At 42.3% G+C, this 22,147-nt stretch overlaps 1 protein-coding gene across 1 annotated transcript in view; it reads left to right on the top strand.

Moving 5' to 3' along the window:
- The window catches only part of NPY1R (neuropeptide Y receptor Y1), a 198,493-nt gene that overhangs the window by 143,645 nt on the left and 32,701 nt on the right, over window positions 1-22,147 (top strand). Inside the window, exon 2 of the mRNA XM_086962386.1 lies at window positions 12,478-13,326. Within this exon, the coding sequence (XP_086818512.1) occupies window positions 12,631-13,326 (696 nt within the window). The 5' untranslated portion in view covers window positions 12,478-12,630. The remainder of the gene's footprint in view (window positions 1-12,477; window positions 13,327-22,147) is intronic.

Genomic DNA, 22,147 nt, shown 5'->3' with positions numbered 1-22,147 from the left:
ATAGAAAAGTTACTACAGGTACCGCAGCAAACTGGTTCCAGCAGAAATCGTCTCTCAGTGAGATGTTTTATTGTTTTTCTTCTCAAAGCAGATTCTTAAAGGAAAAAATAAAGCCAAATGTTGCTTAATGCAAAAAGTGCAGAGATGATGTAGGATTTTGTACGTTTAATAACAATTAAGGTCAGACCTAGTTGTTTTACAGGATTGCCTGCATGTTTTCAGTGGCCCACTTAGGACAGCAATATACTTCGACACCGAAACAAGAAGAAAGCTGTGAAATAAAAGGAGTTGAGTTAGTTATAATGAACTAGAGAGACGTATTCAAAGTAGGGACAAATGCAATTCGAAAGCAAACTTCGGAATACGTGATACATGGATAAGGTGGAAGAGATATGTGGCATGGTCTAGAAACATGACAGTAAAAGAAGTGTGAGGGAGTAGTGGAGCTCCTGGATCGGAATGAAAGACATGAAAGATATTGGAAGACACAAGATAGACTATGGGCATAGATTGGAATTCGAAACAGAGCGTACCAGAACATGCACACTGTTGGAATAAGGGGACGGTGGTGAACAGGGACAGACATGACAAGCCTAAAAACGTGGTTGAAATTGTAAAATATAGTATGTCCTTTAATAAGCTCTTTCGAAAATCTGTCTTGTGAGACCGTGATATAAACTTTAAGATATCCATTAAGCATGATTCACTGTAAACCGAATATCACGCCTTGTATGTTGGGGCAATATGCCTGTTTGTTTTGTACAAAGGTGGTTCATTCACCCTTCAAACAATGTTTCAGAAGGCAGGGCGCTCTGGGTTCCAGAAATGGAAAGGTCGTGTTATTTTCAAGGTGTGGAAGTCTTCACTGCCAACATATAGGGGTAATTAATGTGCCCCATCGTTCTTGTATTTTTCTGTATGCTGTGTTCTGCACAGTAGGTATTTGCAGGTTTATTATCGCCTGTATTCGAGAGCACAGTGGATGCAATAGTAGTCTACAACACAATTAACAGATACACGCAGAGAGCATGATCGCTCCTTTTGCATCACAGCCGACTCTGAGACATATATTCACTTCCAATGTGCGGACGAACATACACCGATCGAGGCATAAGTTGCCTCCGCTTAGTACTTCAAGTTGTTGAAATGCATGCTGTGCCACGAGTATTTTGTGCCTGATTTCTATGTGATGTACTCGAGTCAACTGCTTCAGAGGGTGTCAATAAAATGTTATTTCTCCATTTGTTTACAAAATAATATAAACGTTAATAGAGGATTAACATAATATAATATCTTGAATCTTTCAATATATTTAATTTGTTTGATTTTAATGGGCTAACATTTCACAAAGAGCACTCGGCAGCACAAGTTGGAATGATAGTAAGGAAGTCCGAGGCGCTCAGTCCATGTTAAGGGTCTTTGTCCAATTGTCCTAAACAAAAAGGGAAAGAAGTGACTTCTGGGGCCTTATTTATGAAGGCCTTGCGTCAGTTTTGCGCCGCCGGTGCGTCACTTTTTGTGACGCACCAGCGGTGTAAAAAATGCGCCTCGTTGCGCCATATTTAAAAAGTGACGCATCTAGGTAGATGCGTCACTTTTTAAACCCCTGCGCCACATTATACCTGCGTCAGGTATAATGTATGCAGAGGGGGCGTTCCCCCGCAAAAAGCCTCGTAATAGTGACGCAGTGAAATCTATGAAATTTCACTGCGTCACTTTTAGGACGCTGTTGCGTCAAAATCTTGCACCTGCCTCACAGCAGGCGTAAGACTGACGCAAGCCCTTTCACATGGGGCTTTCCCCATGTGAAAGGACGCATTGCTGGAGTTGCGTCACTTTTGTGACACACTCCAGCAATGCGTCACTTTTGCGCTTACAGATACGTCAGAAATACTGACGTATCTGTAACTCCTTGCGACATGATGCGTCATACATTAAATATGACGCATCAGGAATGTCGTAAGGAGTGCGCAGTGAAAAGTGACGCATCGCTGTTTTCACGCAGTGATGCGTCACTTTTCATAAATGAGGCCCCTGGATCTCAGCTGATACAAGGTCATCGAAACTAGTTGGCTATCTCTCTATTGTCATTCCAGAATTCAGGAATACAAATATTTAATTCATACGCACATAACTTTTTTTTTTATTTTAGTGTTATACCAAGTTTAATTCATTGTATGATGTGTTTTATTTACAAAAATAAACATTGACACATAACATTTATAAACTTACGTTTTCTGCAGTAGATAATATTTTACAAATCGGTCCTATGGGTGCAGGAAGGTCAATATTTTCCCCCAACATTTTCACAGTATAAAACAGAAAAAATCATCTGAAACAGGAAACATCTGGAATAGTGGTGGTGGATAATTTACTAGTCCACCAACAAAACCTGATGAGGTTCAAGATTTTTGGTTGGACATCCCAATGTTATGATGTTTTACTTTGACTTACATCCATTTATACACGCCTCGAAATCTTAAAACGCGTGGGATGGTCAGCATTGGCGCGCACAAGGCAGTCTCCTACTTGCCCATAGACACCACCCCTCAGCCTTGAGTGCTGTATCCCTTACGGAGAACTCCTTGGCCACGATGGAATTGCCGCATCTTTTTAGAGGAAAAGGCTACAGTGATACAACAATTTAGAGATGGAGGGTGCCTTTACTATGCACTTGCTGAAGCCATACACTAAGCCGAGCAACTCTTGATTCCCAAAGTTGATGACAAAGACAAACAAGGGGATACCATCGGAATCACTACTGCCTGCAGGTGTGAAACCACGGAGGCGAACCTTATTTTGAAACGAAATTGGAACATTCTTCCTTTTAATGATTGTCTTGGTCAGAGACTAGGTTTCAATCCTTCCATCAGTTTTAGAAGATCTAAATCATTGAAAGACTTCAAGGTTAGGAGCCACTTAGAGCAAGAAGTAAAACACACTGGGAACAGTTCCAAAACGGGTACCATAAAACCCAAAACTGCAAGCTATAGAGAAATAAAAAAGAATATGCGCCACACTCAGCACTAGAGAAATGTTACAGAACAGGAAATGCATCACATGCACAGCTTCCTTTAATGTACATGTTCTCACTTGCCCATTCTACAAGTGGTATGTGGGCCGTACTCTTTTTGGGCGAATATCTATGTACTAGAACACAAAAGAGCTCTAACCGAGAGAGATCAGATACACCCTATTGCCAGACATTTTGAACAGCACCATGATAGTAAATGCGACTGAAAGAACAACCTTGCACTGTATATGTACAGGGCATCTGATTCCTTTTTCTAATTATAGTTTGGGAAATTACGTTCATGACGTAATTTCACACTTCCATTGCTGGTGATACCATGCATCTGTTATAGTAGCAAGAGTTACAAGGCAAATAATTGTAAAAACCTTAGCCTCTATAGTAAACCCAGAAAAAAAACTAGCCTCTAGGTAAATCCAGAAATATTTTATCATGTTGATACGTTTTGTGGAAGGAAGATGTCAAGTCGCGGCAGGTGAACGATAGCTGTATCTTTTCCCTGCCTTCACAGACTGCCATGCAGGAGCCCGTATCTCTGTGTAACCTGCTCATATCCTATGTTCTAGAACCCATGCAGGATGTTGTCCATGTCTTCCCTGGAATGTCTGCCATGCTCAACCGAAGACTAGCTTCTCTTTCTCAATGTGGCCTCCACATCTTATAGCATACTTTCCTATTCAGACTACTACAATATCAAATATTTTCCCTTAATCCAGCTGGGTTCAATCTTATAGCATACTGTCCTATTCAGACTACTGCAATATCAAATATTTCCCTTAATCCAGCTGGGTTCGATCGCCGCCCTCCAGCTCATCGCGGTTTACTGTTCGCTATGATCAGTGCTAGGTCGGCACCCTTGTCAGCTGCTTTCTTATTTTTGGGGTATGGTAAAAAAGGCCCAGTCAATGGGTTTCAGGTGTACAGTCCACAATTCTGTAAATATCCTCGTTGACTAAAAGTACAATCTATTCTCCATACGGCTCCAGAATCAAACAGCTCCAGAACATGTGAAATAAATCTGTGTCCAATTACTTGCTTCTGGGGCCATGCACTAATGGTCCGAAGTATAGCCTGTTGACTCCCCAGGGCGTGATGTAAGTGTTATGTAAGAAATTGAATTCTATCAGCATAAAGCGATCATTTCTATAAACACTTGGGCACTACTTAGAATTCACCCCAGTCTTCATCGTCAGTGGGTTTATCAATGTTTGTCAAACAATTGTCCCACAGCTCATCTAACAAGCACTTATACTGTTCATGAGGTGCTCAGCACATTAGCACTATAGCCTTTTTTCCAGTGGCAGCTGCTCCCGGGAAGCAGTAGTGGGGCAGGGAGGAGGGAAGAGAGGGAGGAGAGAAAGGGCTAAAAAATCAAATAAAATCACTTACCTGCTGGCTGGGCGCTGTCTCTCCTCTGTCCTCTCCGTGCTTTTCATGGATTCTTCTCTGGAAACAGGAAGCACTCGGGCTCCCAGGCTCCCCACAGTCAATCACAATGCTGCAATGCATTGTTGTGATCATTCTGAGTATCATGGTTCGGCGCTCAGCCAGTAAATGGGAGCCTAAGCATGTTGTCCACCCTGGCTGTAATGCAGTCTGGGTGGAGAACATGGAAAGTGTACATGAATGTTTGACCAGCTCCAGAGGGACGGGCAAACAGTAATGCACACTTACATAGTACCCACTACTCTTCCCCTGGCTCTCAGAGGCGATCCACCTGCCTTCCTCACCAAGGCACTGAAGCAGGAACAAATAAAATGAGGATAACGTTGGGTTACGGTCATTTTATTTTTCCCTTTTTTCACTGCCTAAAGCAGTGGGGACACACTCCTCCACCTTACCCGAGAAGCTGCCACTGCCTATTTCCCCCACCAAGCATGTAGATAATTTGTAGCTACCTGTGAATGGATGTCACAGCTCTCCCTTTCTTTGACACCTGCCCTAGCTATTAAGGACCCATGTACTACAAACAGTTCCGCGGAAAGTTTGTAGTGTTGCATTAAGTTATTATAGTCTTTAAGATACCCACTTTTTTTTTTACAGATTTCCCAACAGTGCAAGCTTCTTTGTCCCGCAGGTATTTAACTAGCCCTGGTCCACTGCACTTTTAGAGGTCCAGTAGCCATATCAGTTATGTCTTCGATGCGTTGGGTGTAAGTGTATTCTTTTTTTCGTAGGTAGCATGTTCAGCAGTAGTTAAGGACCCCTTGCAATCTTGGTAGATTCCAGTATTTTCCAGAGTTTCCCATTGGTAAACCATTGGTGTCTGCCCTCAAGTAAACTCCCATGTTCATGCAGCCACCTCACTACCTTTTGTAGCTGAGCTGCCAAGTATTATAACCATAGTCTGGGTTCACAAGACCCACCTCGGTCATGGCCAAGATGCTGCGTCCAAACCCAGAGTGCAGCAACCTCTCTCGCCACACACACCTACTCCTGCAGGCACCCACCCCTTGCCATGCACATCCTTTGCAGTGGATGGCACAGGGTTAGGTGTATGTCCTTGCCTGTGGCCTGCCATGTGTCGAACCTCCCATTGCAACATGTAGCTGACTACTACATTAACAATATAAAGGGTGTTATTTTAAGTAAAACAAAATGACTGGCTTTGTTAAAGGGCAGACTTATCAAAATAAACAATGCGGCAACCCTTTTGGGTTTATTAAGTTGTCAGCACATAAAACATTAATAAAGCAGACATATTGGCTCTGTCAAATAGACACCAATAACTATATCCAAATGTTTATTTATTTCATTCACACATTGCAGTGTTTAACAATGGTGACTGTTCCAAAATATTTTCCATAATGCATTATTTAAAATAAAAAAAACATTAAGTAGGTCTGTATGTCTTTTTTTAACAATTTTCAGACCACAAAGTGCAGCCATAGAACCAACCACAAGGGGATCCTGGTCTCCAGCTGAAGAGCATACAGCTCCAGCTTGGAGTGTTATAATAAAATATAAATCAAGCTCTCTTTGTGTCATAAATTCAATGACCCAGGAAACAAACTGTTGTTCTTTTTAATGTTGCCGAGGCGCTCTGGTGCTCCCTGTAGCCCTCTACAACACTTAAACCAATGCTTGGTGATTACCCTGCTCCTTCTAGAGGCACCACCTGGAAAAAAACATATAAATAAAAAGCTCCTGCAGAGCATTAAAGGATGCTCCTTGCTTGGAGCAGTGAATAATAAATGAGCTGCTACCGCTACTTATTTATTATTCTTTTTCTTATTTGTTTTTGGGTGTTCCGACTCCGTGGCCCCCGCAGCACCTGTCCCAAAGTTTGTGCCAGCTGGAGTAGGCCATCATTTTCTCATGAGGGCTTCGGTGCCCACCTGGGTCACCCACAATATGGTTATTTTGGGTGCTCTTGGGGAAGCTCCAAGGTCCCTTGGCCCCTGCTGGCTCTCCACCCCACATCCATCATGGGTACCAGTGGGAACCAGCTTCATTCCTCTGTTCCCACCCAAGCAAGAGTAGTTTATTCCTCTGCTCCCACTTTGTTGGTGCAAAGTTGTGCTGCCTGCCCAGGAAAGTGTGGACAGGGAGTCACATTTTTATTCCCTGAGCAGGAGTGACCCGGATGATTGGGTCTTCGGGACACAGCTTTGCTTAGGCACTGGAGGATTGGGTCCCTGGGCCGGGTTACAGCTCAGGGAGGGGGGCCCAATGTCCCCCTCCCCATGGAAAAATATGGCCAGGGATGGGATCCCTGTAGCTGTACTGGAGCTCGGGGAGGAATGCCACACATCCCCTCCCAATAATAATTGAGATTGGCCCTAGGGGATGGTTTCTACGGGGCCGTAATTAGGTTTGGGAAGTGGAGCAGCATGTCACCCTCCCTATAATACTAAAATCATCCCAGGGTATGGGTTCCCGGGGCATAAAAATGGTTTATGGAGGAAGGCTAAATGCCCCCTCCCCAAAAAATATGTTGGACTGAACTCTCAAGCCCCTGGCCCACCCGTTTTTTTTTTTTTTTTTTTTTTAAAGGGTTGAGGCCTATTTTTGTTTTAAATCTTACTGCAGATCCTCCTCAAATTCACAGTATAATTAAAAAATAAATTATGTTTTTGGCCCCTGTTGGATCCCTCAGAGACACCACCACTAGGACTAGGGGGCAGAGTATCCTTTCACTGCCCCTAAATGGCATGGAAGAGGTGTGGCGCAGAGGCAAGGGCAACTGATTCCAGAACCAGGGGGCTCATGGTTTGATTGCTGGCAGCAGATCAGCCCAGCACCATGTAACTTTGAGGAATAGCTTGCTTAATCTTCACGACGGCCCCCAGTTCCTTGACACCTTTGGGTAATTGTTTGCGCTTTACAAATACTGGACATTTACATGGCTTTTTTTATCTTTTTATGGGACACAGGCAGTCCATTGATCTTAAATGATAAAGGTATTGCTAATGTATTCTCTGGGCCCACTTCAAAAAGTTACTTACATGAAGTGAAGTTACAAGTGCAGTGTCTCTGCACCCGGGCGGAATCTCTGCACTGATCCGCCACAAGTACAGAGACTCCACACTCCTAATTTACTACACATTAGTATCTTTGTGAACCAGGACCTCCACATCAAATACAAATAGAAAGTGGCTTTGTATGGTGTAACCCATTGAAAAATACAGTAGGAAGAGATTTTACAATATGAGATGTCTGACAAATAACATGAAAAGGACTGTATATCATTTAACATGGATAGACTTTTGATGTAATTGAAGTTAAATAGTAAAGAATGACATTGGAAATGTTGAAATAATTTATTGTAGTAACAGAGTAGAACTGGTGTTCCCATCAAAGGCTAAGAAGCAACTGACAGGTTAGAAACAAGAGAACACCAAGTTGCATCATGACATCAGTAAAGTTAGAATGTTCCAATTAAAGAAAAATGCACACTAGAACAAAATAAGAGAATACAACAACTTTCTTAAACAGATCTCTCATCCAGGTGGGGCTATATAGGTCTGGTTTTCATTGTGTAATTTCTAGATTCATATTAATGCCATGTGCTCAAGAATATCTACTATGCTCCCACTACAGTCATATACAGCTTTCAGATGTTGGCCTGAACCATGTAGCAGAGAATTAAGTGGAATTGTTACATAACCACTAAAAAATACATGACTCTTAGCTTGATAGCCCTTACTGCTGTATTCTTTAACGAAACATATATGCAGCTATCCATCATGACAAAGTAAAGCACTAAAGCTCCTGGTGGGTAAACAGTTAAACACTTTTTAGACTGTGGAAAATGAAATTCAGCAATACAGCTGTTAGCAAGATGCTTTAATGCAGTATGTTTGACGCCCTTCTCATGTTTTTTTGAATATTCACAGCAAGAGTGGCGAAAATAAAATGAAAGGCTGTTTTGTGAGGTATTCAAAGGGGCAAGATGCCATTAGCAACATCAAATGTCTCATCATCTCAACCACTTTGATTTATCTTTTCATTGCTGGGACTGTTGAAGGAGTTGAGAGCTGAGAATTATATTCTTACCTTTGGTGTAAAAGACATCCAACTAGCCATAACGGATGTCACCGCCAGCATCACATAATTAGTCTTGCCATCGCCAATAGCAATTTTGCATACAGGATGGAAAAACAGAAGGGAACACCCAAAATTAAATAGTTAGGGAGCCAAATATTTCTGCTTTAAGAAAAGAAAAGAAATGAGTAAATCCTCCCAAATGACACTTATGTAAGCTCAATGTGGATTTGCTCCATTTACTTGTGCCCATAGTGTGTGGGCACACCCAGCCTCACATGCAGGGTTATTTGAAACTGGAATCAATGCGTCTGCTCAGCTCTGATGAGCACATGCGAGACTGTACTTTGCTATCTGCATTTCACCGTCTCCAGTTTTATTTCCTTGTAGGCATTGAGTGATTGAGTCACACAGTGCAGGTAACTATGGAGTTGCCTGGCTCCACCACTCTCTCCCGAGCGCCATCTTGAAAGGGTCAAGTGCCCTATTTTAATAATTTATGGTTCTATTTTTGCATCTTTTAGGTCCTGTATACTATTTTCCAGTACTTTCCCTCACTGGGTAGCCTGTGTAGGGCAAGCAAGGTTTCTGAGCCCTGCATTTGCTCCCATTTACTTTGCCCACCTACTTTTAGGCTTGTGCTCCGACGCCGGCATGTAGACATACCCACCCCCACATGCAGGGTTATTTAAAACTAGGATAAACGCGTCCGCGAAGCAGACATGCTTAAGGGGTGCCCCGCGGGCTCATCAAAAGCATGCCAAAGGCAAACCTGTCTGTGCTTGTCAGCGACCTGATTGCGCCGAGCACAGGAACCCCGTCCGACTTTCTTCCAGACCTCTGTGGCAGAATCAGTTTTTTCATGTAAGGAACTTCTAGCACTTAACAGCTGCGCGACAGACTGCAGTTGCTTCAATATGCCCTCTCTCTGGTCAGGAAACAGCAAGAGTTGTAAAGGTTGTGGATTCGGTCTCTCTGTGTCGTTGGCACCACCTAGGATTCTTACCCTAAACCAAATTAAAAAAAGTCAATCCTATACCACTGTGCTCTTATTAACACATGCTCGTTGCTAAAGCATGCAATTGAAATAGCTGATGTCATTGAGTCACAAAAGCCTAATATTATTTTTATCACAGAAACATGGACAAACATCACCCTCGACTCCGGAACTGTTAACTGCTATCCCCACGTGATACACCATGCACAGACTGGACTGCCCACTCAAAACAGGAGGGGGGATCGGAGGTAATAAATAGAGACAAGATTAGGGCTGTGATGTCCTATCCTTTTGGCTCGAATTACCCTAAAAGATATCTTTTAGAGGATACCTCATCTATCACCCACCTGGCCCTAGAAGTGATTTCCTTAACTCCAATAGCGCCCTGCTAGGAGAAAAAAGCTGTAATATGGACTTCACAGTCCTTGGAGATTTAAATTTTCACCTAAAGTCTCAAAAAGATAAAGATACCGCAGGGCTACTAGAAATTAAGAATGATTTTGGTCTCCCCCAACTAGTGCAAAATGCTGCCCAAATTGCTGGCCACACACTAGATGCCATTCTCTCTAATATTAAATCCATTGCTGATCTATATCTTGTACCGCTCTCTTGGTCGGATCATTCCACCATTTTCTTTGAGTTACGTTAAACTGAGTCAATAGCAGATCCTAATAAAAGCTAGGTACAACCTACTACAGAGCATGCACCAATATAGATTGCAATCAATTACAGCTACAGCTTATGGAATCCCTCCTTCCCCCCATGGAAAATCCGGAGCTAGCTATCCAGGTAATCTAAATTGGCTAGACAATGTGTTCAGCCTAACAGTGCCTACAAAGGAGGTCAATCAATGTAGAAAAAAGCCCTCTGCACCTTGGTTTTCCGAGGTCCTCCAGTTAGAAAAACAAAACTGCAGGTGACACGAGAGGAAATGGAGATTTCAGTATGAGTCTCATGAAAGGAAACACACAGACTTTCTTTATCCAAATACAAAACCCTCCTGGCTAAAGAAAAGCAACATTTTTTACTTCCCAAATTAAATCCCCCAAAAACTCTGCTAGAAAGCTTTTCAAGTTGACAAAACAGCCACAAATAAAAGGAGCCTCTAATAGTAAAAACCTTCTGTGACACCATCATCCAACATTTATGGAAGAAAGTTGACCAAATGTATAATTTATTAAACCACCCTAATAACTGAAATCCACAAGTGGTCAACAGCATTGAGAACAACAATATGACCAATGACATTTCCCGAGCCTCTCTCAGACCAACTTCACACCAGTTACAGCATTGCAGATTGAGAATCTCATCTAGACCTCTCAATCTGGAGCCCCATATGATCATTGCCCCTTTCACTAATAAAATCCACTCCAGAACCAATAGCCAAGGCCCTGGCAAGCATCTTTAACTCCATGTTTAAAACAGGTATTTTCTCACTTGGAAGAGGGCTTCCATTCATCCTCTTTTTAAAAAGGCCAGTCTTGACCTAGAAGATCCCACCAACTATCGACTCATTTCCATCACGAATAGTCAATTGACTAAATTCATTAAAGAGAATAATCTTGTAGACCCTATGCAATTTGAGTTCAGATCAGAACACAGTACCAAGACGTCTCTAATTAAAGCCACAGATGACCTCAGGATCATTTTAGATGAAAGGGGAACAGCTGCTCGGATCCTGTTGGATCTTTTTGCATCTTTTGATACTGTTGACCAGCTATCCCTAATCTCTCTCCTGGAGACCTTAGGCATCAAATGTATGGCTCTGAAGTTACTCAAATCCTTCTTATAAACAGGGAAAATACAGTGAAATTGTATACTTTTAGCTCCAATACCTCCTCCCTGCCTTGTGGAGTGCCGTGGGGATCTTCGCTCAGCCCCACTCTTTTTATCTCATATGTTATTGAACCCGCCACCCTGATTCAATCCTTTGGCTTTTCTATCACCTCTTAGGCGGATGATACGCAGATTGTTCTATCTGCTGCGAATGATGCTAGTTACAGCAGCCTGCAAATTCACAATTATATGAGAGAAATTTGTACATGAATGAGCAGACACTGTCTCAAATTGAGCTCTGAAAAAACAGAGGTGATCCTCCTAGGAAACAATCTCAAATTCTGGTCCACTAGCTGGCAATCAGAAAAGGGCACGTTGCCCTCGCCAACCCTCAAAGCCAAGAGTCTTGGGGTGATTCTATGATGACAATCTAAATCATAGCAAACAAATTAAGGCAGTCCTAGCATCCACCTCTTAGAATCATAAAGAAAATTCTACATTTTCTCCCCATTAACTTTAGGAAAATAGTTAAATCCTCCTTAATCCTTTCTGAAATGGATTACTGTAATGGCCTATTCATCATCCTTCAGGAACAATATATCAAGAAACTTCAGGTACTGCAGAACTTTGCAGTAAGATTACTTCCTGGTCTTTCTAAACACCACCCAGTCTCCCAAGCCATCAAAGATTTACACTGGCTGACGGCTGGGAATCGTATTAAATTCAATGTTCTCTGACTTACATTTAAGTCCTTGCATGATCCAGGATCAGCATTTTTGAGTCAAGCCATATCGTGGTGCATCCCTAATAGAAACCTCAGTTCAATGGTTAATGTATCAAACGTAGTATATTACGAAGCTAAGAAAACAGGTGAGGGGAGTCATAAAGAGTCATGGAAAAAAATAGAATGTAAGCGCTAATGAATTAACAGAGCGCTTTACGACCAAGAGTAGTCTGATATAACAATAATATACGAAGATGTATGCAACAATATAGCACGCCCCTCTGAATGTTGCTTCCTTACATTTTTGTCAAAATTAATCCTACATTTTACTTTGTATTTGTTTTTTTAGTTATTTTAATGGATATCAAATCATTGCTTCTAGAGACACTGCATTTTGTAACAATATTACTATATAATTATCAACAAGAATGTTAATTAATGTTATGCAATGTTCCCTTTCAGATGCTGTAGAACAAGAATGGCAATGAAGACTCTGTCCGAAGTTTCAGAGATGACCAGCAGACTGATTAGGAAATACATCCTCTGAAATTTATTTTAAGACATATTGTCACGAAAGAAACAAGGGCTGAAAAGAAAACATTGCGAAGACTAAAAATGAATCAACCCAATCCATATCTTGGAAACCTCTCAACCTTTCTAAATTTATCTGGAAATAATCAAACGGATCTGACGTATGACTCGGTTGAGTGTCAAATGCCAATAGCCATGGTTTTTGTCTTGGCTCTTGTATATGGTGCCGTCATTATTCTTGGGCTTTCCGGCAACCTGGCGTTGATAATTATCATCCTAAAGCAAAAGGAAATGCGCAATGTTACAAATATCCTCATCGTCAACCTCTCCTTCTCTGACCTCATGGTCACGATCATGTGTCTCCCCTTCACGTTGGTGTACACCCTCATGGACCACTGGATCTTCGGGGAGGTTATGTGCAAGATGAATCAATTTGTGCAGTGTGTCTCAGTGACAGTGTCTGTTTTCTCTTTGGTCCTTATTGCTGTCGAACGGCATCAACTCATCATTAACCCAAGAGGATGGAGACCAAATAACAGGCATGCCTGCATTGGGATTGGTCTAATTTGGGTTCTTGCCTTCGTGTCGTCTTTGCCCTTCATGATGTATCAGGTCTTAACAGACGATCTCTTTGTCAATGTAACCATTGACATTTGGAAGGGCAATTTTGTCTGCATGGATGAATTTCCTTCAGAGACTTTGAGATTGTCTTTTACAACAGCCCTTGCCGTTATACAATACTTTGGACCCCTTTGTTTCATATTTATTTGCTACGTAAAGGTAAGATTATGAATACATTCTTTAAAATTGATTATCATTTGTATTAGCTCGAAAATCAATAAGCATGTCTAATAATCATTTTGGTCAACCCATTCGTTAGTTGGTACATCTATTTCAGGGGATGGAACACCTATGTAATACAGCTGCAACACTGGTGTGTGCTATGTGAATTACATTACGTTTAATATGTTTCGCAGTTTATAGGTGTTTTGTCAAATACTATTTATTTGTCTCACTTAAAATTCTTTAAAATACTAGCTGTCTCTTCCCCAAAGATGTACCCCTTTGTAAATTAGTCTCGATAAATTAAATCAATCCTAACGTACAGAGCCCTAAAGTATATACATTTCACAAAAACAAAATTGCAAAATTCACAATATTTTCTATGTAAGTGATCGACATACATTTAACCGTGTTCAACACATGCATGCATTTGGCATAAATGAATTATGACTGGGTTGGAAAAGCGGCTGTGCCTTGTGAAATCATATGGGAATAGCCAAGGGTACACTGTGCAAATATGGATGATAGGCAATAAGTTGTAATGCCTTGGAAATTTACACATGTTTAGGAATGCATTATGATCCATTTCAGGACACACAACCTCTCCCTACCTAGACATGGCATACGCTGTGCTTAAAGAATGAAACAGCACCAACCCAACACTGATATACAAGACATTTGTATTCTTTGTATTTAATATTTCTTGAAAAAAGTGGGTAGAAACCTAAGTTTAGCAAAGAAAAACTAAAGTTCTCCACTTGAGGGTGCAAAAGAATCAATATAGTCAATCATTCAATCAGACTGGGTTTGTAAAGCACAGCTATTCTCTGGCGAGGGTATCCAGGCAGTGAGAGCCATGCTGCTCATTTGGAATCAGTTTAACAACCATATCTTGAGTCCCTTTCTTTAGTCCTTAAGAGAGTGTGAGGACTGGAGGTGGAGGCTGTTCTAGGGCTTCATGGCAAGGTAGGAGAAGGAGCGCCTTCCATTGTTGCTTCAGTGGATGTGGGGGGTTCGAGCGAGGGAGATGGAGGTGGAGTGCAGGTGTCCTGATTGTTAGACGGAAGATCGGTAAGTGGTTGATGTATGCTGATGCTTGATTTTGCAGGGTTTTGTAGGTGTGGGTCTTGAATTGACATATTTTGTGGACGGGGACCCAGAGGAGTTTCTTGAGGTGTGAGGTGATGTGGGTCCATTTAGGGAGATCAAGGATGAGTCTTGCCTCTGTGTTCTGTATGGTCTTTACTCTCTCTAGGAGATGAGGAGTAATTCCTACATAGAGTACATTGACATAGTCCAAGCGGCTAGTGACAAAGACTTGAGTAATGGTATGCCCACTATTGACTGGCAGCTATGTGAAGAGCTATCAGAGCATGCAAAGAGTGAGGAAGCAAGCAGAAGAGACTATGTAGAACTGTTTTTTTAATGGTGAGTTTGCTGTCCAGGATAATGCAGAAGTTCTGGGTGTGGTCTGGGGGAGTGATTGCGGTTCCAAGTTCTGCTCGCCATCAAGAGTATTGCCACACGAAGGTGTTATTCCTAACGATCAGTAATTCTGTTTTGTCTGTGTTAAGTTTGAAGCAGTTGCTTTACATCCAGTTGATGACGCTAGTCATGCACAGATGGGCTGTTGGCCCTCATGATGGATGGGTCTTATAACAGAGAGAGGATACTCTGGATGCAGCCTGCATACTATATAATGCTCAGTCAATGGGTTCTGATGATGTTGGCAAGGGGGGTCATGTAGGTGTTGACTAGCATAGGGCTGAAGGCCAAGCCTTGAGGGATGCCGCAGATGGTGTTCTTGATTTCCAAGGTGAAAGGTGGATACTCTGGGTTTTTCCGGTGAGGAAAGATGAGATCTATTTGAGGGTGTCCTCTTGGATTATGATTTGATGAAGCCTCCTGATCAGGATGTGGTGCGATATGGTGTTGAAGGCTGCTGAGAGATTGAGGAGGATCAGGGTGGGCGTTTCTCTCAGGCCTAGGAAGGCACGGAAGTCATCTGTGGCTGCAACTACGGCAGTTTGAGTGCTGTGGTTCGTATGGAATCTGGATTGTGATGAGTCCAGAAGATCGTTGTTTTCCAGGTATTCTGTGAGTTAGCAGTTCATGGCTTTTTCAAGGACTTTGGCGGGGAAGGGGTCCGAAGAGATGGTAAGTTTGTTGCTGGTGGTCCTGTTTCCAAGGTTGAACATATAATGGGGCCAGTGCTCCATGGTTGCTCATGAAAGCTGTAGTGCTCTGGGTGATGAGCTGGTCCCATGCGGGGATCTGGTGGTCAGAATTTGCATCTGTGAGAGCAAGGAGCCTGCAGATGTTGGCGGTTTGGTGTTTGAAGTGTTTGTAAATCATTGAGATCTTGTTCTGTAAGAAGTCCACTAGGGTGTCGCAGAGCTCTTGGGTAGGGGTGAGGACGTTTTCTGTTGCCGAGGGGTTGGAGAACTCCTCAATGATGCTGAAGACATCTTTGCTTTGGTTGGAGCTGGTTTTAATGCGGTCAGCTAGGGTCTCTTTCAAGAGTTGGTGGTAGTGGTTGAGCAATGTTTAGAAAGTGGTGCGGTCTGTGGGTTCCTCGCTGGTGTAATAATCAAAAAAAGGGGATGTAGGGTTTTTGGTAAGGTCCAGCATACATGCCCAAGTGAGTCAAACAGAAAGAGGTATGCGGTTCCTCAGTGGGTCAAGAAGATAGGGGTAGAGAGAGATGCAGAGAAATGCTACCAAGGACACTATGGTCCAATGGTGTATGTGAATAACTCCCTTCAGAACTAGGGTCCTCACACACCCAGCCAGCTAGGTGTCATGCTTTATCATTGGGCCTGCTGCTCCTCGGGTCGGTACTGCAATACCCAACGGGCAGCCAATGAGGGGCTCTTTGGAGGAGATTTTTTGTTCCTTGCTGTATGGTGCAGTGTTGGGTGCCTGGCGGGTATTGCAATCCCTGGGGGACCCCACTTACAAAGGGCTTCTGGGAGGAGACAATTTGTGTGGCTAAATCTCTCTAGAAGTATCTGATGGGCAACAGTGTTGAAAGCCGCAGACAGGTCCAACAGCACTAGCATTGTTGCGTAGCCTTGGTGAATGGTCTCACGAACACTCTCCACCACTTCTAGGAGTGTGGTTGCCATGCTGTAGCCGCTCTAAAGCTGGATTTGTAAGCATGGAATTGATTGTTAGACTCCAAGAATTCCGAAGGTTGCCTTTGGACTACTTGTCCAATAATTTTCACTGTAGCCATCAGAAGGGAGATAGGTCTAAAGTGTTTAAATTCTGCAGGAGCTGCATCTTTTTTTTTTGGATTGGCAGTAGGAAAGCTTGTTTCCATGCTGCAGGGTAAATGCCTGAACTAAGAGAAGAGTTCCAAATCTGGTTTAGGGGGCATTAAGACAGGGTGCCAGAAGTTTAAAGACCTGCGCTGGGCAGGGATCACCCTGCAAGACAGATTTCCATTCCAAAAGTTTTTTTTAGGGAAACATCAAGTGCAAGTGGACGGAATTGGGGACATGACTCAAGACCGTCCGGGATAGCGTATTGCTCAAGCAGAGAATTGTCTCTACAGGAAAGTGGAGTAAATAGATTGAATCTTGTCCTGAAAAAAATGTGACACTCCAGCACAGATGGAGGGGGTGGGAATCAAGGAACTATCAAGAGCCGCAGGCTTGGTGAAACATTGATCAATTTTGAATAAGTCTTTTGCTAAGTTATCAGCTAATTGGATCCTTTGAGGAAAATGGTCTCGCATAGTATTACCCTTATGTTTATGGAAGTTTTTTAGGGCCTTTCTGTAGGAGAGCTTGGCTACGGGGTTGTATGAGTCTCCAGACACGCTCTAATTTTGTACATAAACGTTTCTCAGTCCGAAGCTCTGAGGAAAACCAGGGGGCTGACGGTCTCTTCCTGGAGGAGGTGACTGGCCTAGGAGGGGCAACTATGTCTAGGGCATTGACAACCCAGCTATTAAAGCTTGCTGTTTCTTCATTACGGTTCCCTGAAAAATTAAGGGGGACAGTTTGGAGTATAGGTTGCATATTAGCACATGCGAGGCAGAGGTAATGGGGAGCTGGTACAGGTACCTGCTCAATTGGGTCATGATGCGGCCTCCATTAAGTAGGTACTGGGAGGAGGAGAGGGTTGTGGGTAGGGTTAGCAAGAAGCATTTGCTTAACATATTTATTGCTTAGCATGTGACTTAACCCATGCCAAAGCTATCTACAAGTTGACCAAAGTCCTCTGATTCATTTCTATCCTGACAATACCATTTGAGCATGTTTCAGACTCACATCTCTTTTGTAAAATAAAACACTGCACATAAAGCATAACACTGCACATAAAGCATAGCAGCTTTAGAATGTGACCCAACCCTCGGATAGAGTTGTACAGGCAAAATGTGAGTGAAGCACATTTAAAAAAAAACAAAGGGGATGATGGACGGAGCATTGACAGTGCAAACACTCACTCCCAGTCAACTGATCTGGGTTTAATCCATCACCGTTCTTTAGCTCACTCCGCCACCCCAGTTCAGACATGGCCATATGGAAATCAGTCTGAGCCTGTACCTCATGGGAACAGTCCAGCCCGAACTGCCAATCCATGTCTTCCCTGGACCGGAATCAAGCTTCCCAAGACTGGTTTCTGGAAATACAGTCGTCTTCAGCAGGGCTTGTTTGAATCCAGTGGCAAAGTGAGCAAGGGACTCACATCTGAGCATACCCTGCCAACTTAGGGCAAACAAAAAAAAACCAAAGGGGATTATGGACGGAGCGTTGACAATACAAACACTCACCCCCAGTCAACTGATCTGGGTTTAATCCATCACCGTTTTTTAGCTCACTCTGCCACCCCAGTTCAGACATGGCCATATGCAAATCAGTCTGACCCTGTGCCTCATGGGAACAGTTTAACATTTACACCTCCAACCTCGATAAGCGCCTCAGGTTAATCCAAGCCGACCCTCCAAAATTGGGAAAAAAAACAATCCCTTGCGTCCAATATGCCAATGACATCGTCCTGCTAGCACAAACTACAGAAACTGATTACAGAATTAGGAGACTATGCCATCTCGAACCAACTCATGATTAACCATAAAAAAACAAACATAATGTGTTTTTCGAAATCTATCAAAACATCGAAAAGTCAAACTTTTTCCTGGAAATTGGGTGAGCATCAATTGACTAGGGTTATGTGCTATAAATACCTGGGCTTCCATCTAGATTGTAAGCTTAACTTCAAATCACACTTGGACCAAGGTCGAATGAAAGCCAAACAACTGTTGTTCGCTTTTAAAACCCTAAGGAAAAAACTTATAGGATGCTCCACCACCCACCTACTTAAAGTGATTGCTGCAAAATTGTTACCTTCCATTTCATACGGCTCAGAAATTCTGAATACTAAGGATGCCACAGTCGTAAATACAGCACAATCTATATTATTTAGGAGACTGTTTTCAATTCCGCTACACACCTCACAGGCACAAATCCGCCTAGAATATGGTCTAAAAAATCAGATTATGGCCAGACAAGGCGCCCTAGTAAAATACTACTGGAGGATGAGGGAGGCAGAAGATAACACCCTAGCCCACTATTATTGGGTCGAGATTGAAAACCAAAAGAGCCTGGCTAACTCAACCACAGCAGCCCTGAAGGAATCCCTGTCGGCATTACAATTAGAGGATGCTTGGCTCACCCTCACAACGTACTCCGGATTTAAAATCGTAGTCAATAACACTATCAAACGGACCTCTTTATTAACCTATAAAACGTCCTTTACAAAAAAACCTCATGCCTGGGCTGTGATAAAGGATTACCAGAGGCTAAAGCCACAACAATACCTGTTGGAACAATTTTCCCATCAGAAAAAACATTATATGACTTTGATACGCATGGGGTCTTTCCCCTCAAAGGATTTGACCCCAAAATGGAAACAAATATGGCCATCCAAGGAGTGTCCTCACTGTGGTCAAGGGGAAGAGTCACAACTACATTTTCTATGTACTTGCTTTTTTTTATTGGAAGCCTGAAAATCCACCCTCCGGGAGGCTCTAAGGAAGGAACAAATAAGAACATGTAGAGCAGCGGTCATTAAATGTCTCGGAGGGTCGTCAATTCCCCTGTCCTGCAGAGCCATAACACTATGGAAAATCGCAGCAAAAGAACTGGCAAAATGCGACTCTGCCAAGCAGCCAACTAATTAGCAGATTTTTCCCAAATGCATTGTTATATTCGTCATTATTTTTAAGATAATAAGCATCTCCTTATTGCGACATCGACATTAAGTCTTTTTAGGTTTTTAAAAATGTATATTCTAAAGCACTGCGTTTTATGATGGTTGTCCATCCTTTTATGATTTTTTTAATGAATCAAATAAAAGTATATTTTGACTTGACTTGACAGTTTAGCCCGAACTGCCAAGCCATGTCTTCCCTGGCCCAAAATCAAGCTTCCCAGGACCGTTTTCTGGCATTACAGCCATCTTCAGCCGGGCTTGCTTGAATCCAGTGGCAAAGTGAGCAAGGGACTCACGTCTGAGCATACCCTGCCAACTTAGGCCGAACAAAGAAAAACCAAAGAGGATGATGGACGGAGTGTGGACAATACAAACACTCACCCCCAGTCAACTGATCTGGGTTTAATCCATCACCGTTCTTTAGTCACTCCGCCACCCCAGTTCAGACATGGCCATATGCAAATCAGTCTGACCCTGTGGCTCACACATTTCACATTACGAAAATCACAACAATTTTTTCATATAAATATTGGAGCAACTATGAATATCATTGCATAAATGTATGATTTTGGCAGAATGACCCTTAAAGCCTCACCACCAATGTATTAATCCGACTAAATTCGAGACTGTTCCTGAGGTTGTAAAAAGGCTTTCTGTGGTGGTATAGGACCTATACATTTTACGCCATATGCAATTAACCATTATTCTCTAGCTCATGCTATCAGTAGAACAAGCAGGCACTGATGTGTGACTGTTTGCCTGCTGCACAGACAAGCAGTGTTCTCTGTAAGTATCTAGAACTCTATCTTTTTTATCTCACCTGGGATACTGCTCAGCTTTGGCTTTTGTGAGGTGAAAATGCAACGAAGGGGCTCATGATGTGCGAAAGAAAGACCAAGATTATCCACCTCCCAACAGTTGACTGTGATTTAGAATAGCTACAACACATACCAGAGTGTTCAATTCTACCTTTGTTTTAATAGGACCACATTTGTGAGGAAGTGGTATGCTACTGACTGATATGGTGTTGTTTTGGTCATCTTGAATATTTGAGTTGAGTGTTATTTTATTGTTCATCATTAGTCAACCTATGCTATTTTATGTGCAAGTTTTGTTCCTATCACCCAAGGCAGTTGGAAATCCCTATATAAGGGTGATTCACATTTTGGTTCTTCCTGAGTTAGTTTTCTGTGTATGCTCGGAGATGCTGAAACATCTTGGAGAATGATACAATTACTGGTGATCTTCATGACCATGGAGAAACTGCTGCTTGTTTGTAGCATGCAGGTTGTAGCCTCTCTTCTCTGTTCACATGCATTGATGTGTTTCTGAGGTAAGGAGGCAATCTTTACAGAATTGAATAAAGGATTCAGTCAGTGTGGGGCTTGTATATTGGCAGAAAGTGGGATGTGACTTTGCGATAGTTCTGAGTATGCTGGACTTTGCATTGGGATGATTTTTAAGGCAGATAATAAACCAAGGCTGTCACTGCCTGTTATTTCATGCGTTGGCTTCTGTCTATGGAAATTTTGGATGGAAAATATGAATACAACTAATAATATTTATTTTTGTTGAGGGTGCGCATGTCAGTTCTCTATGACCACTGGCATATATTCCTGTAGGTGACTATTAGAGGTTTCTGTCATGCATTCCTCTGCTTTGTGTGTAAACTCAGTTTGTGATGGTGGTGCACAAGGTCTATTTATGTTCAGCTAAAGAGGGAAGTTTATGGGAAACAACACAGTCTTTACAATGACATACCTTTACCATGCTTCCGTTACCATGCAATGACTTTACCGCACAGTGTCTCTACCATGTGTGCCTTTACCATGAATATGCCTTTACAATGAAAGGTTGCTATATTTAAAGTGTGTGTGTTTATATACAATTAGATTATACATATATGAAAATGATAATATATATATATATATTCACTGAAAAAACCATAGGTTTCAGGCCTTATATAGTTAGGAATTAGCTTTTAAAAACCCTTTGAAATTCACATAAAAAACTATAAGTTTTAGGGTTGTTCTAGTTATCTGGACATTTCACTCATACAAAACCATTGAAATTGCTCCTATACAGTTAGTTGTACTAACTATATTTCGCGCACCCGCAATCCACTGCTGATGATGTCACATATTACATCATTCATGACATGGTCAGTGACATCACTGATGACATCTCAAATGACATCAATGATGACATCACTGATGACATCATCCACGTGACAATCAAATATACCTTTTCATACACTAGTACAATCAACAAGCCACAAGATGGCTGCCAACACTTTCTGGTTTAGAGTGTTGACAGACATTGGCAGCCAATCAGCATGCAGCTCGTGCTCGGAATGGTACAGAGTACAGTAAGCTTACAGTAAGCTTACAGTAAGCTGCTATAGATATATATATTTTTTCTCTTTTGGTTTTCTCAGGAACTACTGGAGGGATTTACACCCTTTAAACAAAAGCACTTCTGCGTACCAGTCTCTACAATTTTGCCAAGTTTGGTGTAATTCCGTTCAGCGGTTCAGGCTGTAGCCATGTCTAAACGTCCTATGGAAATTAACATGGGGAAAACACGTTTTGGGATC

Source organism: Lissotriton vulgaris, chromosome 3_1 (assembly GCF_964263255.1).
Source record: "Lissotriton vulgaris chromosome 3_1, aLisVul1.2, whole genome shotgun sequence".
Lineage (NCBI taxonomy): Eukaryota > Metazoa > Chordata > Amphibia > Caudata > Salamandridae > Lissotriton > Lissotriton vulgaris.
Note: the sequence above shows the minus strand (reverse complement) of the source record. Positions and strands in the feature narration are given on the sequence as shown.